General features: G+C 63.5%; 3 protein-coding genes across 5 annotated transcripts in view; 1 reads left to right on the top strand and 2 right to left on the bottom strand.

Moving 5' to 3' along the window:
* Nucleotides 1-57: 57 nt before the first annotated feature.
* On the bottom strand, nucleotides 58-13,019 carry BLTP2 (bridge-like lipid transfer protein family member 2). 2 transcript variants are annotated; one of them, XM_038165648.2, is made up of 39 exons: nucleotides 12,845-13,019; nucleotides 11,797-11,926; nucleotides 11,501-11,547; nucleotides 11,207-11,357; nucleotides 10,978-11,096; nucleotides 10,642-10,702; nucleotides 10,384-10,564; nucleotides 10,176-10,299; nucleotides 9,824-9,948; nucleotides 9,669-9,736; nucleotides 9,421-9,569; nucleotides 9,099-9,217; nucleotides 8,793-8,956; nucleotides 8,408-8,684; nucleotides 8,073-8,278; nucleotides 6,853-7,948; nucleotides 6,410-6,601; nucleotides 6,126-6,328; nucleotides 5,925-6,043; nucleotides 5,628-5,848; nucleotides 5,316-5,506; nucleotides 5,131-5,230; nucleotides 4,854-5,056; nucleotides 4,417-4,711; nucleotides 4,120-4,277; nucleotides 3,796-4,002; nucleotides 3,616-3,715; nucleotides 3,260-3,442; nucleotides 2,851-2,972; nucleotides 2,612-2,767; nucleotides 2,417-2,538; nucleotides 2,148-2,328; nucleotides 1,983-2,069; nucleotides 1,769-1,879; nucleotides 1,547-1,682; nucleotides 1,199-1,323; nucleotides 917-1,018; nucleotides 701-835; nucleotides 58-612 (listed from the first exon to the last, which is right to left on the bottom strand). In XM_038165648.2, the coding sequence occupies exons 1-39, from the start codon at nucleotides 12,955-12,957 to the stop codon at nucleotides 430-432; spliced, it is 6,762 nt and encodes a 2,253-aa protein (XP_038021576.2). In that variant the 5' UTR covers nucleotides 12,958-13,019; the 3' UTR covers nucleotides 58-429. The 2 variants fall into 2 exon arrangements, with proteins under 2 accessions (XP_038021576.2, XP_038021577.2); XM_038165649.2 differs by having other exon boundaries at nucleotides 8,408-8,672; nucleotides 12,845-13,018.
* A 1,442-nt stretch (nucleotides 13,020-14,461) lies between these two features.
* SDF2 (stromal cell derived factor 2) lies at nucleotides 14,462-16,096 on the bottom strand. Its single transcript, XM_027472461.2, has 3 exons — nucleotides 15,826-16,096; nucleotides 15,528-15,724; nucleotides 14,462-14,901 (listed from the first exon to the last, which is right to left on the bottom strand). The coding sequence occupies exons 1-3, from the start codon at nucleotides 16,055-16,057 to the stop codon at nucleotides 14,614-14,616; spliced, it is 717 nt and encodes a 238-aa protein (XP_027328262.2). The 5' UTR covers nucleotides 16,058-16,096; the 3' UTR covers nucleotides 14,462-14,613.
* Nucleotides 16,077-20,608, top strand: part of SUPT6H (SPT6 homolog, histone chaperone and transcription elongation factor) — a 27,163-nt gene continuing 22,631 nt past the window's right edge. Inside the window, exons 1-2 of one of the 2 annotated variants that reach the window (XM_005009888.6) lie at nucleotides 16,077-16,214; nucleotides 20,278-20,411. In XM_005009888.6, the coding sequence (XP_005009945.3) occupies nucleotides 20,303-20,411 (109 nt within the window). In that variant the 5' untranslated portion in view covers nucleotides 16,077-16,214; nucleotides 20,278-20,302. Of the gene's footprint in view, nucleotides 16,215-16,239; nucleotides 16,261-20,277; nucleotides 20,412-20,608 lie in introns of those variants that run through there. The other variant, XM_038165647.2, reaches the window with a different exon arrangement.

The following is a 20,608-nucleotide window of genomic DNA, read 5'->3' as shown; positions in this document are numbered from 1 at the left end:
CCATGGGTTTTGGGGATGGTGCTGACGGCGCCGAGGGGGGACGCGAATGGCAAGCTGTTCCAAATTAAAAACTCTTCTTTTAAACTCTCTCCCGTTCCCCTTTCTCCCAGCCTGGAGCCATCCTGCTGCTTCACCGGGCCCAGCACCCGCACAGCAGGGACAGGGGAGGCTCGCGGGTACCCTTGGCACAAGGGGGGGGGGGCTTTGTGCACCCCACAAAGCTGCCCTGGAGCACTCTGCACCCCGCAGCCCCCCGCTGCTGCACCCCTGCCCTACAGGGAGGGGGCTGCTGAGGGTCTGGGCGCAGCCCCCCCAAGCTGGGGCAGCACGGCCCCCCCTCGGCACCATAGGGGGCTGCCCCTCTGCTGTGGGGAGCACTTGGGGGGGGGTTCCCCAGTCCCTTCCCGGCCTGCCGGGTGCTGCCGCCCTTCATTTGCGCCTGCCGAAGATGGATTTCTTGCTAGGGTTCTTCTCGCCTACGCTCAGCCCGATGAGCAGCCGTGCCTTCTCGTCCTCCTCCTGCTGCTGGATGGGCCCCTCCGATTTATTCTCCAGCTTCCCCCGAGCCTCCGCGCCCGCTGCCGGCTTCAGGCGCAGCTTCTCTTTGATCACCTGCCCCAAGAGGGAGAATGGGATCAGGATGATGCCGAGCAGGATACGGGGAAAGGGGGGAGGCTGTGACAGTGCTGTCCCCACCCACCTGTGCCACCAAGGCTTTGCGGCTGTCCCTCTTCACCGCCATGGCGAAGTCCAGCCAGGTCCAGGTGTTGTTGTGGTACTCCAGGCACGGCAGCACCAGGTTCAGGTCGCCCCAATCGACGCTGTTCTTCTCGCCCTGGGCAGGAGGGGGGTCAGGCAGAGTGGGACAAGGCCCCGGGACCCCCCCCCCAATGCGTCCCCGTCCCCGTCCCCTCACCTTGTAGCTGACGCAGAGCGGCACCTGCGGGATCTTGATGTAGATGAAGGAGTTGTTCATGGCCGCGCGCTCCTTCATCTTGTCGATGTCGTCCACGGGGTGCTGGGGACAGAGCCGGGAGCAGGAGGTGAGGACTGGGGACGGAGCCAGGAAAGCAGCGGGGAAGGGAAAAACAAGCAGCAAGCCCTGGCATTGCTTCACCAGGGGAAAAAGGGGGGGCAGGAAAGCAGGGCGAGGAGCTGAGGGAAGGCCGGGTTTGGCTGGATCCCCAGCAGCAGGTACCTCGGGTGCTTTTCGGAACGATCTCCTGACCCCTGACGTCCGATTCAGGCCCTGAGTGACTCCCTTCCCCGGCCCCAGAGCATCATCAGCCACGATCAGCTGCCGCGGCTTCACCACGGGGATCCCTGCGACAAAGGGGCTGCTGTCCTGGGGTGCAACCACAGCCCCGATCCCCCCCCAACAATCCCCTACCCACAGGGGAGACCACCCCTCTCTGCTCCTCACCACACAGCCCAGCAGCTGCCCCCCAAAACTTGCCCTGGACCCACAGCCCGAGGTGCTCAGGTGGCACCGGGGTGCCGGGGAGGAGGTGACCACACAGGACCACGCACCTCCCGCCCCACTCACCCGTTGTCACCAGCTTGGACTTGTCTTCCTCATCCCCCACCTCCTCCTCCTCCACGTTGCGGCCGGGGAAGAAAAACCCCATCATCCTGTGGAAGAACTGGTGGGTGAGCTGGATGGTGAGCGGGACCACGTTCACCTGGAGGGCAGAGAGAGACACACACGTTAGAGCCAGGCAAATCCTTTTTTTTTGTGCTCTGCCACCTCCCCGCCCAGCCCTGGCACCTCGAAGTGCTCCTTGATGGAGATGCCCCCCACGGGCGGCCGGACCTTGCTGAAGATCCTCAGTGCCAGCTGCCGGCCGGACTGGCAGGAGCTCTGGGGACGCAGCACCACCTGCAGGGAAGCCAGGGGGTGGCTGGGGTGAGGCAGAACCACCCTGGCCAGGTCACCCGAGGGTCCCCCGAGGGTCCCCAGGGCGCAGAGCAGCTCCCCTTGCCTTGTACACGGCGTTGGGCAGCAGATTGTTCATCGTCACCCAGCCCAGCTCCAGCAGATGCTCGGCGGTGTCATCAGACTTGTTGACCTGTGCCCACAAACGCATCAGCCCCACAAATTTGGGCTCAGAGAGGGGGCTGTGGGGGGCTACGGGGCGGCTCGGTACCTTGCTGTAGAGGAAACGCTGCAGCTCCAGCTCGGCTATGCCCAGCTGCCCGTCCTCCTCCGTCAAACGCCAGCGCGCCTGGGCGAAGTAAAACTCCGTCCTCCGTGCCACGCTCACGTCCTCCGGCTGCTTCCTCAGCTCCATCTTGTTGGCACGCTGCAGCTGGAAGTCCTTGAAGCACCTGCAGCAAACAGGAGAGAGCTGGGATGGGGGAAACTTGGAGGAAGGAGGGGGAACAACGCCAAGGAAGGCGGAGAGGGCCCCCGGACCTGATCAGTATGTTCAGCTCCTCGCTCTCCAGCTGCAGGTCGGACTTCTCCTGGCTCAGCTGCTGCTGCAGCCGGTGGTTGAGCTCGAGCAGGGTCTCGTTTTTGCTGTCATCCTGCAGGGACTGAAGGAGAGACAACCCTCAGAGCCCTCTGCCCTGAAGCAGGGAGCCAGGGGAGCCGGGTCCTGCTGCTCACCTTCACGTTGGAGTACATCTGCTTCTCCAGCTGCCGGATTTGGGCAACGTGCTGCCTCACGGCCTCCTGCAGGTGGAGGATGCTGCTGCGCTGCTCCTCGGGGTTGCTGGAGATTTCCAGCTGGAAACGCACCCGCTGCTTCTTCTCACTGTGCTCCTGGCCACGCGGATAAATAAGGGAGGATGAGGAGCGCCCCGGGCACAAGCAAGCAGCACGATGATTTGCAGCGTGGTGGGTACCTTGCGTTTGGGCTCCACGTGCAGCAGCAGGTTGTTGACTATGTCGAGGATCATAGCGTACTGGGCAGGGTTTGTGGAGATCTCCAGGTCGTGGTGGATGAGCGTGAACGTGTCCACAGCTCCTGCAGGGACGCAAAAAGGACGCATGGGGCACCTGTAGGGCCGGAGGTGGTACCTTTTGGGTACCAAAAGCCAGCGGTGGAGGGACAGGGAACGAGCACTGTGGCTACACTGGCTCTAGCAGGCTCAGTGTCCAGCCTCAGGGGGTGTCCCCGATCCCAAAAAGCTGGGGACCCTGCACGCTCCCCTCTGATCTCAGCAGGGACAAGGAGGGGCCACCTCTGGACCTGGCAGGCACTTGTAGGTCAGCCCAGGGCTCTGCGGAGACGCGCTGCCAGGCTGTACCCACCCTCCTGCTTCTTCAGCAGATCCTCCTTCTCCTGGTTAGCGGGGGTCTCGGGGGGCTTTATCTGTGTGGCCAGCTCGGGGTCGATGTCGTGGCTGTAGCTGATGTAGTACATGCGGCAGCTGCAGCGCGAGATGATCCTCTGCACCTGCTGGGTCTGCTGGGCTTCCGAGGGCTGGTTCCAGTCTGGGGACAGGCAGGGGGACCACGGTCTCAGCACCACTCCGGGGACCCCATAAGAGGGCTCGGAGCAGCAGCCAGCTCCCGGAGCCGCACACGGACGTGCCGAGAGCTCCCAGCTCCACCAGCCTCGGGGTCACCCGCTGGGGCAGCACGGTGGGCAGCTCCTCCCGCAGTACCTGTCGTGGTGCTGACCATGCCCCCCACGGCCTGCCCGCTCTCCATCAGCTCCTGCACCGAGTCCAGGCTCCGCTGCCGATGTTCCTCGATATTTTTCACCTAGGGATGCGAGGAGGCACCGCTGCTTGCCCTCATTCTCCCTGCAGCTCGCCCATCGGGTGCCAACCCCAGCGGCTCACCTCCAGCCAGAGCTGCCCGTGCTCCCTCTCGCTGGGGCTGCTTTCCGTGGTGGCGAAGTACTGCATGCCGTCCAGCAGGCACGTCCACGACGTCTTCTGCTTCAGCGTGTCCCCGTACCACGCCGGGTGGTGCTGGCACTGCAGCAGCTGAGCCTTCGCAGCCGACACAATCACACAGCCCTCCGTCTCTGCGCCTCGCAGCACCATCTGGGGGGGAAAAAAATAAAAAAAAAAGAGATCCTGGGGGGGGTCAGGAGCAGGCAAAGCCCCTCTCATGGTGAGGGAGCAGAGTGTAGGGGCCAGCAGGCTGGCCAGGGGCACAACCTGGCAGTTGACCAGCTCGATGAGGCAGTTGCGGTTGTAGATATCATCAGTCTGGCAAGCGGCGATGCCGCACAGCTGCTCGCTAGCCCCCGATTCCTCCTCTGTGAAGACCACGAACTTGTCCGTCTCCTCAATGAGCTTCTGCAGCATGTAGGCTCCTGGGGAAGGAGGAAAGGTCAGGGAAAAGCCAAAGGGAGCTGGCTGGGAGGTGACGGGGTGAAAGCAGGCAGAGTTTTGGGCTTTCAGGCACAGCCAAGCCACTGCTGGGTGCGGGTTTCCACTCCCCACCACGCTCACCCCCCGAGGAGGCTCTCTCGGGACGGCCGCTGGTGATGGGAGCGGTGACCCTGGCAGGGATGGAGGGAGCAGAGAGCGGGCCCCGCTTCAGCTTCTTGGCCTGCAGCTGCGTGTCAATCTTCAGCCCCTTCAGCGCCTCGGTGGAGAGGTTGCGCTTGAGCACCGCTGCTTTTTTGTAGCCGTCATAGAGGCCGAAGGCGATGTCCCGGTTTGTGGTGGTCCAGGACGCCCGCAGGTCCACCAGGTGCAGCTGGTGCGTGTGGAAACCATCGTCCCCATCCCGCAGGGGCAGCTCCTGGGCACAGAAGGGCAGAGCCTCAGCACGACGAAGCCACCTCCAGCCCGTTCCAACCAAAAATCGAGGTCCCCGTGTCGTGGGGGATGCCACCAAGGGCTGGGTGACCCCTGCTGTGCGCCCAGGGTGATTGCTGCGGTACCTCCTCAGCCGTGCGGTTGCTGTGCCGCTGGTAGGTGAGGGAGGACAGGCTGAGCAGGTGGGTTTTCTTCACCAGGGTGTCGAGCCGGTGGTCGGCGTTCTCGTCGCAGGTGGAGGCCATGAGGTGCACGGTGACCTGGCTCAGGTCGCTCACCATCTGCGTGATGCTCCACTCCGAGATCAGGCGTCGCATCACCGTGCCAGCTGGGGGACGGGGAGAGGGGTCAGCCGGGACCCTCCCCAGCCTGGAAGCGGCACCAGCGGGGCCCCAAGCTCACCTTGTGGGATGAGCCGCTGCGTGCCGCGGGTGAAGATGTGCCCCTGGCAGCACTCCACCTGGATCCCCCGCTGCTGGGCAAAGGAGGCCCAGTAATGCACCTAGGAGGGAGCAGACAGCAGGGCTTGAGAGATCAGAGCAGGGAAAGAGGGGAAATAACTCTGGGAAGCCACCCCCAGGACTTGCCTGCAGCCGGGGGAAGAGCGCAGTGTAGGACAGCTGCTTGTAATGCTGCCCCAGCTTCTTCTTACTGGGCTTCAGGTTGTTGAAGAGCTTCCCACGGCAAATTGGGCGCGTGACGCTGGTCCACGTGGCCCAGAAGTTCTGCATCCAGCGGAGGGTGCTGCTGTAGAGCAGGATCCGGGGCTGGGAGTGCTCTGAGAATACACCCGTCATCAGCCAGCCCCGCGGGGCAGGGACACGGCAGCACCCAACACAGGGGTTGGATAAAGGATGACTAAAATCGGACCCCCCCTTACCCCAGGGGGCTGTACCCACCCTCACTGGGCCGTGTCAGGTCCATGCGGATGGAGAGGTTGAGGTTCTCGGAGCGGAAGGCACGGTAGGAGTCGTACTGCTGCCCCACCGGCACCTCGGGCAGGAACTCGGGGGAGCGCAGCACCACGCCGTGGTGGTCGTGGGGGTTCCCGTGGCACAGCCACTGCAGGTCCAGCGTCATGCACAGGTCGGGGAGGTGCAGGAAGCAGCAGTCGTCATACCTGGGTGGAGAAAGAAGCCCCCAGTAACCCCCCAGCACTATCAGCAGCAGCCCCAGGCTCCCAGCCCCATGCTCACTTGGAGGCTGTCCGGACGTTGATGTCCAGGTTGCCCTTGAAGACGAACTGCCCGGGTTTCCAGTGGAAGGAGAGGTGGCTCCACTCCCAGTGCATGTTCTCCGTGGTGTTGTAGGGGTCCTGCGAGCACAAGTAGCACGAGCAGAGGGAGGTGTGAGGCAGCCCCACGCCACGCTCCGCTCCCTACCCCGCCGTCTCCCACCTCGGTGGCCAGCTGGTGCAGGTTGGCCTGCTCGATGTCCATGTGCCAGTCCCCGTGGAACAGAAGGCGGCTCTTGTCCCACCAGGGCAAGGGGGCGCTGGGGTCCTCCGAGGGTTTGGTGAGCAGATCCACGCACTGACCGATCAGGGTCCAGGCCGGGTCCCAGCAGGGCCCCCACACGATGGTGTACTGGGAGATCTCAGCTGGGGACATCGGGGGCACGGCTCAGTCCCCTGCCACGTCCCCGCCCCGGCAGGGAGCCCCCTCGGCCCTCGAGCTCTTACAGTGGAAGTCGTGGTAGAACTTGAGGGGGGGCATGTTCCTCTCCACCGTGGCGTCCCCCCAGGGCAGCCCCAGCTTCAGCACCTGGCGGCGCCGGGAGCAGGGCTGGCCGCACTGCTCCGCCCCAATCAGCCGGCCCGAGAGCTGCCAATTCCGGATCTCGAAGAGGTAGCGAGGGTAATCGCGGATCCGCACTGCGGGGCAGAGCAGGGGACGATGGAGGGGGCAGCAGATGGGCACTGCTCCCATCCTGACACTCTGGGCTGTGCCAGGAGCCACCACCTTGTTGCCTCTCTGCTCCATTCCCACTCCCGTGCAGCTCTGAAATTCGTTTCCACCGCTTAGCCACGCGTCACGCAGTGCCACGAGGTCCCTGCCTTGAGAGCCCACGCCACGCGACCACCACATCACCCTCTGAGGACACCCTGAACACGAGACCACTCACCAAAAAAGCTGCCCACGCTGCCCTTCATCATGCGGCACCACTGCGTGACCATCTCCAGCCCCTCGGGGGGGAAGGGGCTGACGCTGTCCATGTCCCTCATCTGCTCCACGACGCGCTCCGTGCCGTGGAAGGACTCGTCGGCCATGGCCACCAGCTCCAGGTGGGCCAGGGTCCAGGTGAGGAGAGCCCTCCGCATGGGGGTGTTGGCGTAGAGGCGCCGGGAGCGCTGGATGTAGATCTCGATGTTTTTCTTCTCCAGCGAGGCGTAGAGCTCCTCGATCTTGCGGGCGGGCAGCAGCTCCCCGTGCTGCTTGCGCAGCGCGGCCACCTTGGCGTCCAGCAGCTGCAGCCGCTTGGCGCTCTCCTTGCTCTCATCCTTCATCAGCTCGTAGTTGTCCCGCAGCTTCACCTCGAAGACGTCGTCCAGGAAAACCCAGGAGAAGTGCGTCACTTTGAGCAGGAGGTCGGGAGGCAAGGAGGTGCCGGCGGGGCGCCCGCGTCGGTGCAAACCCTTCAGCCACTTCTGCACCCCCACGGCGGCGTCCAGCGTGCGGGAGAAATCGTACTGGTAGGGGAACTCGATGCTGACGCTGGCGAAGGAGAAAGCCCAGCCGCGGTTGCGGAGGGTGCGCAGGGTGGGGAAGGCGCAGCGGTGCAGGATGACCTCCTCCAGCTCCGGCAGCAGCTTCACCTCCACCTCCTTGAAGCTGAAGATGCTGTGGCCGTCGAAGCCGGCGGCCAGCTCGGGGCAGTAGCTGTGCAGGGCGCCGCCGTGCCAGCTCACCGAGGTCCGTTCAGCGGCCAGGCTGATGTAGTTGGCCTCGGAGACGAAGGCGGTGACCTTGGCAGAGCTCAGCTCCAGCGACAGGGACAGCAGTCTTTTGGGGGGAGCCCCGTCGGGTTGGGGGGACCCTCCTGGCTCAGTAGGGGTGGTGGCACGGGGCACCGGGCTCTCCGGGGATGGGGAAGGAGGCGTCCTGCGGCCGAGGGCGCTCCGCAAGGCTTCGTGGCACTGCAGGGTGGCCAGGGTGTGATGGTACAAGTGCATGTGGTCGGGAGGGCTCCACAGCACCGCCAGCCCCTCACCACACTGCACCTAGAGAGGAGAGAAAGCTCCAGGTCACCGCCACATCCTCCTCTCTGTCACCTCTTGGTGCCCCGTGCCACCGCCCCGTCCATCCCAGCGCCAGCGAAAGCAGAGCCCCGAAGCCCACACCGACCTCCAGGGAGCGGATGCTGCTGTGGTAGGTCACGGAGAGCATGGAGAGGTTGGCCACGGGGTTGGGGATGGCAGGAGCTTTGCAGCACGGCTGCATCTTCTCCGTGATGCTCTTCACCAAGGCCAGCACCATGCCCTGGACGCTGAGCGTGCAGCTCTCAGCGCTCCCCAGGACAGTCAGCGTGTCCAGCCGCAGCTCCAGGGCGCCTGGAGGGGCAGCACAGCGGTGCTGGAGGCACAGAGAAGGCACCCCAAAACACGCCAGGCTCCCCTGGCTGTGGGGGCTGTTCCAGGACAGCCATACGGGGCCAGCCCGGACACCACAACCACACTTACCCACAACAGCTGAGAGCGTGAAAAGATTTACATCCTCCACCTTCAGATCCACCTTCCAGAGCAGCCCCCAGGGCTCACTCGGGGCAGAGGGAGGCTGCTCAGCGAGCTCAGCTCCGCCGGGCCGCGGGCAGAACAGGGGCAGGACCCTGGCCAGGCACTCGGTGCAGGTATCCGAAGACTCCACCTGCAGCCCCCGGATGGTGCAGTCCAGGAAAAGCGTGTCCGACTGGGCGCTGGACATGCCCAGAGGCTGGTTGTAGCTGCCCTGCAGGACAAACTGGCTGATTACTGTCATCCTTCTCCCACCACAACCCCCCCCGTGCTGCCCGCGTGGAGTTAGGGGCGGGCAGCCCCCCTGGGAGCAGCCCCTCAGCTCCCCGCTCACCTGTAGGTTGAAGGAGTCGAGGATGAGGGCTTCTCCCCACACGTGCATGTTGGGCGGGTGGGGGGCACGCTGGATGTGCGAGTCGTTGCCCACGCGCCAGCAGAGGTGGTCCACGGCCAGCACCGCCCGCTGGTGCACGCTCTGGGGGCGCAGGTGCTGGTAATCTGCGGGCAGAGGGGAGGGGGATGCAGGCAGGGCTCGCTGCCCCCAAAAAAGGGGGACCCGCAGCCCCCAGCTGGACCCAGACACAGCAGGATGCTCCGTGTTCCCATACCACACACCCAGGCTGCTGAGCCCAACCCCTACCTGCAGAGATGGAGTTGAAGCCCAGGGCGAAGGGCGGCGTGTCCCCGAGCTGCACTGAGACGTTGACATTGGACAGCGAGGCACACAGGATGATCGGCGCGATGATTTGGGGGTAGCTCCTGGGGGGGGGGACAACCACGGACAGGCTGTCAGAGGGGAGCTGCATCCCACAGAGCAGCCCCGAGGGACACCCTCTGGAGGGTTTCCCAGCTACCACGACACCAGGGGCTGTGCACAGGAGGTGCCGCATGCCCGGGCGCCCCGTCAGAGTGGCAGGCAAGAGGAAAAAAGCCACAAAAGCAGCAGCTGAGGCTGAGTTTACCTTCCCTTGTGCCCCCGGCTGGGGCCAGGCACCTCTCGGCACCCGCGTTCCTGCGCCAGCAGCCCCAGCCAGTGCGAAAACTCTTGGTGGCGGTAGTGGATGATGCAGGTGTTGAGCAGCACAGCAGCCGAGAGGTCGATGGCTGTGACCTGGAGCAGGGAGAGCGCGGGGTGGCAGCAAGCTCAGGTCGGGAGCTGAACCAGAGCCCCCTCCCGGGGGGGCCGGGAGCGCACCCAGCGCCCGCTCACCTGCACGCTGGTCTTCAGGGAGTTGAGGCACACGATGCGCTGGCGGCTCTGGGACAGGAGAAGGCCGTCTGGGGAGGGAGAGGAGCAGAAGTGAGGGATAGAGGAGGAAAAGCACAGCAGCTCTGTCCCCAGGGTCCCCCCTCCTGGCTACTTGCCCTCCAGCTGGAGGTCTACGCTCATTTGGTCCAGGTCCGAGTTGGGGGTGAAGTTGCGCAGCGGGATCTGCTCCTCCTCGCGCCGGTAGAGGAACTGCAGCAGCTTCAGGCTCCAGGTGAGGTGCCTGGGGAGAGCAGCCCAGCCCATCACCATCATCATCCAGCAGACATCCTGCTGGAGCACCAGCTCACCTGCCTTCCTCCTCCCCCAGGAGCACAGCCCCAGGCCACGCTCAAGTTTTTCCCACCACGGTGGGCTCTAGGGTTTGCTCTCTGCGCCTTCTGGCGGAGCAGGGGACGGCACAACCGTGCCAGGGCTTCCACAAGCACCTCTCCCACCTGCCCCCCTCACCTCTTCTGGCTGTTCATGGACAGCACCACGCTGGTGCTCTCCAGCTTCACCTCCACCCTCCTGGGCACGAGCTGCAGCGTGGCCCTGCTCAGCAGGGACGAGGACTTCAGGGGCTCCTCCGGGCCTGCAGTGGGACACACGAGAGTCACGGGCAGTGACAGCAAAGCCAAATCCCAAATCCAGCCCTCGCCCCGTCCCCGGGCCTGACCTGAGCTGGGCTGCTCCCCCCCGGCCATGAATCGGTGCAGCAGGGGGCTGCAGAAAAGCCCCTCGTGGAGCTCTGCCTGCAGGGTCCGGACGCCCAGCCTGACGCCCACCAGCCGCCGCTTGCTGCTGATCTCCAGCGAGAGGGAGAGCGCCAGGGCCAGCTCCGCCAGGCACGTGTCATCCTGGGGGGGCAGGACGAGTAAGGAACGTGTCCCGGGGGGTCCCAGAGGGTGGGGTTTCGCCCCTCCCCAGCACTCACCAGCTGGCTGCTCCGCAGCACCTTGCTGTTCACCTTGGTCAGGCTCACCTCGCAGTTGAGGCTGGGGGGAGCAGAGCGAGGCTGCGGGCACTGCTGCCTCCACACCAAGCCCTTTCCTTGCTTTTTGGGAGGACGTGGAGACCCCAAATTTCCCCCAAAAGCAGAGCAAAAACCCTAACCCCGTGAACAACACAGCCAGCCATCGGGAAAATAAATGGCTCCGGGAAAAAGGGACCGGGACAGAAGGAGCCCTGGCTGGTGGGGGTGGGAGAAGATCTCACCCTGATCCCAGCAGGGAAACGGGGCCGTGCTGGGGGAATAGGGGAGCAGAGTTACCTCTTCCCATCCCCGGCGAGGAGGAGCCGCGTCTTGCTGGCCTGGATGTGCCAGAGAGACTCCGACGTGGCCACGTGCAGAACCATGACGTTGATGGAGTCCAGGTGGATGGAGAAGAGCTGGTGGTGAGAGGGAAAACATTAGGGCGAGGGCTGACCCCATAGCAGCACAGCCTGCAAAACCCTGCCAGGAGCAGAGCCTACAAAACCCTGCCAAGAGCAGGGCCTACCTGGCTGAGGAGCCGCAGCAGGGAGGGTTTCAGGGCCACGTCCCCTCCATCGGCCTCGCTGGGAGCCCCCGGGAAATGGGGCTGGAAGCCGGGGCCCTTCTGCAGGTCCGTTCTTATTCGCACCTCCCCAAAGCACAGCTCGAAGTAGCGCCTGCACAACAGCAGGAGCAAGCATGACGTGAGCCCGCGGGCCCTGCTGTTTTAGGGGGGCTCTGTGGGACACCCCAAAGGATTTTCCAGACCGCAGGGACCGCGAGGCCCCAAAAGAGCAGCTGGGTAGCTGGGGGGACGTACGGCAGCTCCCGGCTCAGCTTGCTGGAGATCCAGACGTTGTCGATTTCCTGCAGGGACACAGGGGGAGGTGAGTGAGGAAACCGAAAAATATCCCACGGCGCCCACCCCAAACCTCCCACCCCGCTCCCAGTGCTCGGCATCACGCAGGGAGCCCCCAAAAACCCAAATTTGGCCAGGGAAAAAGGGGCGAAACCCCAGGGTTGCGTGCCAGCAGGGACATGATGCATATCCAAAAGGGACCGTGGCCACCCTGCCCTCACCCCAAACCCCGGGACCCCCGCTCTGTGGGCACCCACCACCGTCTGCTGCTTCTGCTGGAACTTGAGGCTGATGTTCTGGGCCCAGAAGAAGCCGAAGGAGCCGATTTTCAGCTCTGCCCGCAGCTTCTGGCGGCACCAGCTGACGGCCAGGCGGCACAGCAGCCACCTGGGGGGACACAAAGGGACGGGGTCAGCACCCTGCCCCTCGGGACCACCCCGCATCGACCCCTCTGAGCCCCCCCCGAATCCCCACAGCCAGCCCCCAGCCCCCCCTCGACCTGGTGCCTAGGTCTGTGGGACCCCCCAGAAGCCCCCATATTCCTGTCCCCCCCCTATACCTCAACCCATAGCCCCCCTACACGCCCAGCCCCCCAAACCCAAACCTATAAGCCCCCCCCATATCCCCCACCCCTCTCCCATCCCCCCAAACCCTACACCTCCTTTACACCCTTCCAGGAGCCCAAGACCCCCCCCAGAACCAGAAAGACCCCCCCTGACACCCCTCAGGATCCCTCCCCAGGACCCCCTCATCCTCCCAGCCCCCCCCACCCCCTAGGATCCCTCTTCACCCCCCTGAAGACCCCTTACCCACCTCAGGACCCCCCTCAACCCCTCCAGGACCCCCTCATTCCCCTCAGGACCCCCTCCTCACCCCCCTAGGACCCCCCTAGCCCCCCTGAAGACCCCTCATCCCCCTCAGGACCCCCCTTAACCCCTCCAGGTCCCCCTCAACCCCCCCTGGACCCCTTCAGGACCCCCTCACCCCCCTCAGAACCCCTCCTCAGCCCCCAAAGACCCCTCTTCACCCCCCTGAAGACCCCTTACCCACCTCAGGACCCCCCTTAACCCCTCAGGACCCCCCTTAACCCCTCCAAGGCCCCCTCACCTCCCCCAGGACCCCCTCAACCCCTCCAGGACCCCCTCACCCCCTCAGGACACCCCCAGCACCTCCTCACTCCCCTTGAAGCCCCCCTCAGCCCCCCAGGATCCCCCCTCACCCCCCTGAAGACCCCTTACACCCCTCAGAACCCCCCCCAGGACCCCCCAACCCCCCCCATTTCCCCCTTTTCCCCGTGGCCCTGACCGCGCCAGCAGCGCGGCGAGCAGCAGGCCGATGGCGATGGCGAGCAGGGCGATGCCGGGGAGCGGCAGGGGCAGCCCCGGGCCCCCCAAAACCCCCGGGCCCCCCGCCGCCATGACGGGCGGCCCCCCCCTCCCCCCGGGCCCCGCCGCCCTCCCAGCAGCGCCCGCGGAGCCGGCGGGGCAGTGACGGGCGCGAGGGGCGGGGCCAAGGGAGGGGGCGGGGCCAAAACCAGGGGGCGGGGCCAAACCCCTCGGGGGCGTGGCCAAACCTCCCAGGGGCGTGGCCAAACCTCCCAGGGGGCGTGGCCAAGCGGCTGGGGGCGGGGCCTTACCGGAGTTGAGCGCCACCGCCCCCCCCCACGGTGCCGGTCCCCCCCCACGGTTCCCCCCCCGGTTCCCTCCCTTTTTCCCGGTTTCTCCCGGTTTTTCTCCTTCTCCTCGTTCCCCCCCGGCTCTCCTCCGTCCCCCCGGGTCCCCCTGGTTCCCCTGATTCTCCCCCTTTTCTCCCGGTCCCCCCGGTTTTCCCCGGTTCTCTCCGTTTTCCCCGGTTCCCCCCGGTTTCCCCCATCCCCCCCCGGTTCCTCTGATCTCCCCCGGTTCCCTTCCTCTCCCCCCGCTTCTTCCCGGTCTCTCCTCTTCCCTCCGGTTCTCCCCAGCACCCCCCGGTTCCTCCCGGTTCCCCCCCTTTCTCCCTGTTTCCCCCTTTCCCCCCCCCGGTTTCCCTGATTTCTCCCGGTTCCCCCTTTCCCCCCGGTTCCCCCCATTTCCCTCCCTTTCCTCCAGTTTCCCTCAGTACCCCCCAGTCCCCTCCAACTTACCCCAGTTCCTCCCGGTTCCCCCCGGTTTCTCCCTGTTCCCCCTCTTTCCCCCCGGTTCCTCCCGGTTCCTCCCAATTCCCCCAGTCCCCCCGTGCTCAGGAAGCGGCAGGCCGCGGGCACACAGCCCCTTCCTGGCCCCCAGCCCAGCGGCAGGACACAGGGAGAGGAACTGGGGGGGCAGAGCAGGGGGCTCGGCTCTGGTGAGGCTGAGGGGTGGGGGTGATAGGGGTGGGGAGTCCAGGATGGTTCTGTGCAGATTTGGGGGGCTGGGGTATGGTTTGAGTCGGATTTAGGGTGCTGGGATCCAGTTTGAGTTGGATTTGGGGCACCAGAATCTGATTTGAATCTGGTTTGGGGCACCAGGATCCAGCCTGAGTTGGATTTGGGGTGCCAGGATCCAGCTTGTATCCAATCTGGACCCTGGGAGCTGGTGTGAGTTGGATTTGGGGCACAGGGTTCTGCGTTGTGTTTGGGGCACTGGGATCTGAGCTGAGCTGAATTTGGGGCTCTGTGATCTGTTTTGGGGTTTGTGATCTGTGTTGGATTGGATGTGGGGCACTGGGATCTGCTTCCAGTCAGATTCTACATAGGGAGCTCTGCTTCGTGTCTCATCTGGACTTTAGGATCTGGACTTCATGATGGATCAACTTTGGGATCAACTTTGTTCAGGACATTGGGATGTGTTTTGCATTGGATTTGGGACATTGGGATCAGTTTGGGGCTGCATTTAGGATCTGTTTTGTGTTGGGTTCACGCTGCGGGGCTCTGCTTTGCATCAAATGCCAGACACTGAGCTCTGCTTGGTGTTAAATTCAGAATAACGGAATTATTAATGCCGTGTGAAATCAGAACAAGGGAACTATTAACTCCGTGCTGCATTAGGGACGTCGGGCTCCACTTTTTGGTGCGCGCCAGACCCGTGCGGGGCCCGGGGGCCATCAGTCTGTGTCGGTCACAGCTCGGCGTGGTAACGCTCCGCTTTGAAAACCTCGCCGGGCTGCATGAAGACGCCCTCCATGACCTTCCAGTAGTTGTGCTGGCTGGAGGCGGCGGCGCCGTGCACCTCCTTCTGCCCGTGGATGGGCCGCCCGTACTGCTCGCCCGTCACCGCCAGGAAGACGTCGGTGGAGGCGTGCTGGAAGCGCACCTCGCTGTCCCGCGCCCAGTAGGTCCCGCTGCACAGCACCGTCCAGTCGTCCAGGTAGTCGCCCTCGCCGTCCTCCCCGAAGGCGCTCACCTCCTGCGGTGGCAGCAGCAAGGACCCGGTTATGCGTGGAGAGGGGAAAAGGAGCTCGTTTTGGGGGGGCTCAGAGCTTTGTGGCACGGTGGGGAGGGGAAAATGGGGGTGCCGGAGGGGGAGCACCCACAGGGATGGCTCAGGGTTAAGGAGTGCACGTTTTGGGTGCTGGTTTGTTAGAAGTTTGTTACCCAAAGTAAAAGCTCGGGTGTCCCAGGGCTTGTAGGGGGCACAGCAAAGCCCGGGTGCCCCAGGGGACGCAGCTTGTTGTGGTGGGGACGGTCCTGCTGGCTGCTGGGGGGGGGCTGGCATGAAATGGGGGGCAGAGAGTGGGATTGGGGCTGAGAATGGGGCTGAGAAGATAATGGGGCAAGGGAAAATAGGTCTGAGGGGGACAAGGGGATAATGGGGCTAGGGAAAAACGGGGCTGGGGGGAACAAGGGGGCTTGGCAGGGGCTGGGGGACAATGTGGGGCTGGGAAGGATGGGGTCAGCAACACCGGGGACCTGTTGGGGACCCTATAGAGACCCGGTAAGGACCCAATGGGGTCCCGGTAAGGACAGGGGCTGGTCCTAGAGAACAAGAGGAGCCCGGTCGGGGTCAAGGGCCACAGGGGCCGTGCCCGGTACCTGGTTCCCGGAGAGCGGGGAGGCGAAGCGGTGGCTGTGGAGGTTGCGGCCGGTGCCGAGGTGCGTGAGGCGGATGGCCTGGCCGCACCGCACGGGCCGGCCCCGCTCGCACACGGCGGCCGTGCGGCCCCGCACCCGCCAGTAGCTGTTACCATCGTCCGCCGCCGCCACGCCGGTCACCGACTGCTGCCCGCTGCCTGCGAGAGACAAAAAAATTAATAAATAAATTTAGAAATAAATTAATAAGCAGGGAAATAACGCCCGGGAGGGGGCTGGCGGCCTGTAGCGGGGCCGGTACCGGAGCCGTAGCGGACGTCGTGCGAGTGCAGCCGCACGTTGTGCTGCACATTGAGCAGCTTCACCACCGAGCCGCACGTAACGGGGCCCGGCCCGCCTCCTCCTCCTCCTCCTCCTGCCCCGGTAACGGCCGCGCCCAGCGCCAGCACCAGCGCCACGATCGGGATCGGGGCCGAGACCGGGAGCGGGGCCCTGCCCGCAGCCGCCGCCGCCGCCACCACCTCCGGCCCCATCCCCGCTGCCGCTTCCGGCGGAAGCGGAAGTGGCGCCGCTCTGCCCGCCCGGAGGTCGCAACTCGTCTGCTCCGCCCCCCGCCGCCGCCGCCGCCGCCGCCGCCTCCATTTTCCCTCAGCGCCCCCGGGGGAGGCCGCGCCGGGCCCAGCGCTGCCGGTAGGGGCCGGGAGGGACCGGGACGGCTCCGGGAGGGTGGTGAGGGGTAAGGGGAGGGGTTCGGTAGGGTCTAGGGGGTGGGTGGGGGCATCTACCGGGGTTTCGGGCCGGGCTGGGCGGCTGCCGGGGGGGGGGGTGAGGCCTGGTGGGGCCGTGAGGGGGGCACGGGGAGGGCCCGGGGGGGGGTATGAGGGGTCGGGGGGGGCTGAGGGGTGTGAGGGGGTTGAGGGGGGGCTCTGAGGGTTCCCCGGTGTGGGGGCGGGGGCTGGGCGGCCCCTCCGTGCTCCTCACCCCCGCCCCCGGGTGTAGGCCGCGGGGGTGGCACCCCCTGACCCCCCCCCCCCCTCCTTCAGGGCACCCCCTCCCAGCCCAGCTGCTGTGGGGTGGGGGCGGTGGGACCCCCACATACACATACACAAACCCCTGGGGTCCCCTCCTCCTCCTCGGGGCTGCCATGGGGCCTGGGGAGGGCCCCCTGCTGCCAGCCCCCTCCCCGTTATCATAAGGGGGGGAGCGAGACCCTCGCCCCTATTTCCCAATTTCCCTATGGGTTCTCATCACCCCATCTGCAGGAGAAGTCCCCGCACAGCTGGGGAGCTCTGTTTGGGTTTGTGAACGGCTGGTGGGGCCCCCCAAAAAATGCTGGGGTGGGCAGCAGCCTGGGCAGGCCCTTTTTGGAGCTCACGGTTGTTTAAAAAGCAGCGTGTGGAAGGTGAGAGTGAACGGCTGGAGGTCGTGGCGGGGTGAGGTTTGAGGTGGTTTGGGGGCTCGCCGCCCCCCCCCCGTTCTGCTTCCGTTGGTGCTTGCTTTGTTTTTTTCTGGGTATGACGATGCGGGGAAGGGAAGGAAGCGATGAATTTAGCAGCTAAATGATTTAGGGGAGTTGAACCCCGCTGGGGGAGGATGCTGGGTGCTCGTGTGGCACACAGGAGGTGATGGCTGGGGATGTAACAGAGGCCCCAGCCACCGCAGCGACTGCCTCCACGTCAGTTTTCACCATTCAGGGAAGAGCTCCCAGAGCCTCAGCACTTCCTTCTTTTAAAACACCGCTTTAACACCCCGGCGTGGTCCAAAACGGAGAGTTTGGAGTTATTTAAAAGCAGAGATCCCACCTGGGTGCCTGCAGTCACGGGCAGGGCAGATCCATTTTCTGGTCCTCGCAGGAAACCGTGCCGTGGCAGGTCTGAAGGAGCGATGCGGAAGCGCTCTCACAGGGCTGCCTCGCTGCCACAGGATGTCCTGCGGCCCGATAGCATCGGGGGAGGTGGGAGCAGCGGGACCAGCAGGCAGCGGCAGGACTTGTGAAACAGGAACAGGGCTGCCTGAGCCACCGGGGCTCTCCCCGACCTGCCCCTGTCCTGATATTGCTGAACATCGCGGGTCTGTTCCTCGTTTTGCTCCTCAGCTCCGTTACCTCACACTGAGGAAGGAGGGACGTCTGGTTTAGGTCCTTCAGAAGTTTGTAAAGCAGCTGTGAAACCTCAGTACCACACGTGCTGCTGCCGTGGTGGGGCTCAGCCCTGCCAAAATCCCTGCCTGCCCCACGGAGTGGCTCTCAGGAAGAGCCCACGGCTGATGAGACGCCTGCAAGGGATCAAATGCGGCATTTTTCTTGTAAAAACACTGAGATTGGTTCCTTGTAAGACCTTGGAGCGGTGACATTACCTTTGCCCTTGGTTTGGGATTTTTATACCAAACCACTTGTCACAGCCTTACTCCCATGGAAATGCTCTCACCGTGCTAATGTCCATTTCATGAGCGTTTCATTGACAAAATTAATAGATTGGGCTTCCTTGGGCTCTGTGTTTTAATCGAGCCAGGATTTCTGGCCTGTGTGTAGTCACAGAGCTTTCTGAACCTTCTCCAACCTAGACATTTTGTCTTTAAAATGAGAGCTGGACAGAACTGTTCCCTGATGGCTTTGGCAGAGGTGCTTCCCTGGACCTGTGTGATGCTCAGGGAGTTGAACCGTGAAGTGGCAGAGGTTAAAAAAATCTGTCCAAAAAAATAAAAATCGCAGAATTTGTGTGGTCTCACAGTGACACTGGCCAGCTGTTCCGTGGGCATGGACAGCAGGAGATGCCTCTGGTTTCCCTCACCCCACAGCCGTGTGTGAGGCTTCTGCGGGGCGCTGCTGCTCCCCATGCCAGCCCTACAAGTGGCTCTGTCCCCGCTGTGGCTCCTGACACTGCAGCTCCTCGCTGCGTGGTTGGATTTCCAGCCCGATGTGCTGGGGGATCTGCTCTCCCCGTACTGACAGCAGGGAGAGCTGCCGGCTCGCTGTAACCCCAGTTGAAAGGAGCTCGTGGACTCTGGCAGGTTGCCACCGTGCCCTTGAGCTGAGCAAAGTGCAGGCACCCCCGGCGTGGAGCAGAGCTCAGGGAACCGCACGGCCCTGGGCTGGAGGCAGCGCTTGAGGCGCTGGGCACGCGTCTCGAGCATTTCTTGGGGGAAACACTTCACAGCAGGGAGCACACGGTGCTGTGATGAAGGGTTTTCCGTACTTCTGGACGTTTTGGGTGTCTGTGGTAGGCAGAAGGAGGCTCATTAGGCTGGGAGATGCCACGGAAGCCGCTCGCCCCGCAGTTAGGTGCGAGGAGCCGCCGCGCTGCTCAGGCAGAGGCTGGCAAACAAAGCAGCTCCTGTTCTCTGCAGCACCAAGCCCGTCGGGGGCCTTTGCTCCAAAATGCAGGGAAATGCATTCAGCCGGCGCCTGCCTCGCCCTCTGACGCCTCGTTTGGGAGAAGGATGAGCCGGGTGAGGACGGGGATCAGCCTGTACCCGTGCCAGGACAGCGATGTGCTGTCTGGGAGCGGGGTGGCAGCCTTGGCCCGCTGCGTCTGGCCCTGGCTGGAGCGTGGTGAGGAGGAATAGCAGCTGCTCTCTGCTCCTGCCTGAAAACTCCGAGGTTTTCCCTCATCTTTCTCATGGTTTTCCTTTAATGAGGCGGGGCCAACGTGTTCCTGTGCAGCTATTAATATTTGAAGACAAAATATTCGCCAAGATCAGCCTTTTTCCGCCAAGATCAGCCTTTTTCCGCTCTTTTTTTTTGAAAGTGAGAAGTGAGTTCCCATTTTTCCCTAAATTGCCGTGTTTGTGCTCCACCTGGGGGGATCTGTGGGCAGAACAAGAAGCCCTGCACATGAGATGTGGCACAGCAAAGCCTCAGTTGGGTGGGGAGATGGTTATTGCAGCACCTTGAAGCACAGTCAGGTATCACTCCCCATCATGTAGGGCTTTTTTTTGTTGTCGTTGTGTTGCACCAGATGGAATTTAACGTGGAGGTTTTGCCTTTAGATCTGATCCCTCCTTAGAGCTTTGCTTTGTACCGGAGGCTGCTGCGTCTTCCTGGGCTGGCTTTGTCACTGTCACAGCCACGTGAGGGATTGATCGGGGTTTTCTTATAGCTGGCTTTAGAAATTTCTGTTGTTGTGGCCTGTTTAAAAAGGAAAAAAAAAAAGAAATCCTTTGCAAATTAGAGCAGATTTATAAGCACAGGAAGTGACAGGCTCAAGGAGGCAGAACTGAGGCTGTGTTAGGATGGACAAACACTTTCCTTCGTGCTAGCCCTGGTTTATGCTGCTTCCAGAAACCCCACTGGGGAAAAACATCAAACAAAAGGTTCTGGGTGCGGGAATCCCCCCGTGCTGCAGTCTCCTGTTACCTCCTCATCTCTCCCGTTGGCTCCCAACGTGCTGTGTGCTCCGCGGGGCTCCCTGGCTCTCAGCAGAGCCTCGCTCAGCACTCAGCCAAGGCCACTTTGGGGATCACCCTGGCTTCATTAAGCGGGGATTAATCACATCAAGGTCCTAATTGGTCAGACAGTGCGCCTGACCCAGTGCTGCGTCAGGGACAGCGTAGGGTCGCCTTCCTGGCCGAGCCTGAGGCTCGCTGAGACACAGCCCGACAGGAGCTGACAGCACGGGGCTGCTGGCTTGGCTTGGCTGATCTCTGGTGACAGGGATGTTCAAGCGAGGGGGGCTCTGGGTGATTCAGGACCTGGAGAGATGATTTGACCCTGTTTTCCCTTAGCTGACGCGATGGATTTGTCCTCTCTCCCCAGCTCCTGCGCGTGAGACGCTGCAGCCATGTCTGACTTCGTAGAAAGCGAGGCGGAGGAGTCGGAGGAGGAGTACAACCAGGACGGGGAGGTTGTGCCCAGAGTAACCAAGAAATTTGTAGAGGAAGATGAGGACGGTGAGTCTTCTGTCTGCACCGAGGAGGCTGAGCTGTCTGCATGCCTCACAGCTCTGTTTTCCGTCTCCTCACTCTGTGGATGCAGCAGTGCCCGTGCAGCAGTAGCGTGGCCATCTGTAGGCGATATCCTCAGCTGTTGAAGCGCTTCCCTTCCTCAAAGCGCTGAGAAGGATTTTATATTTGGCAAGAGGAAGTAC

The sequence above is a fragment of the Anas platyrhynchos genome, chromosome 20 (assembly GCF_047663525.1).
Source record: "Anas platyrhynchos isolate ZD024472 breed Pekin duck chromosome 20, IASCAAS_PekinDuck_T2T, whole genome shotgun sequence".
NCBI classification, from domain to species: domain Eukaryota; kingdom Metazoa; phylum Chordata; class Aves; order Anseriformes; family Anatidae; genus Anas; species Anas platyrhynchos.
Note: the sequence above shows the minus strand (reverse complement) of the source record. Positions and strands in the feature narration are given on the sequence as shown.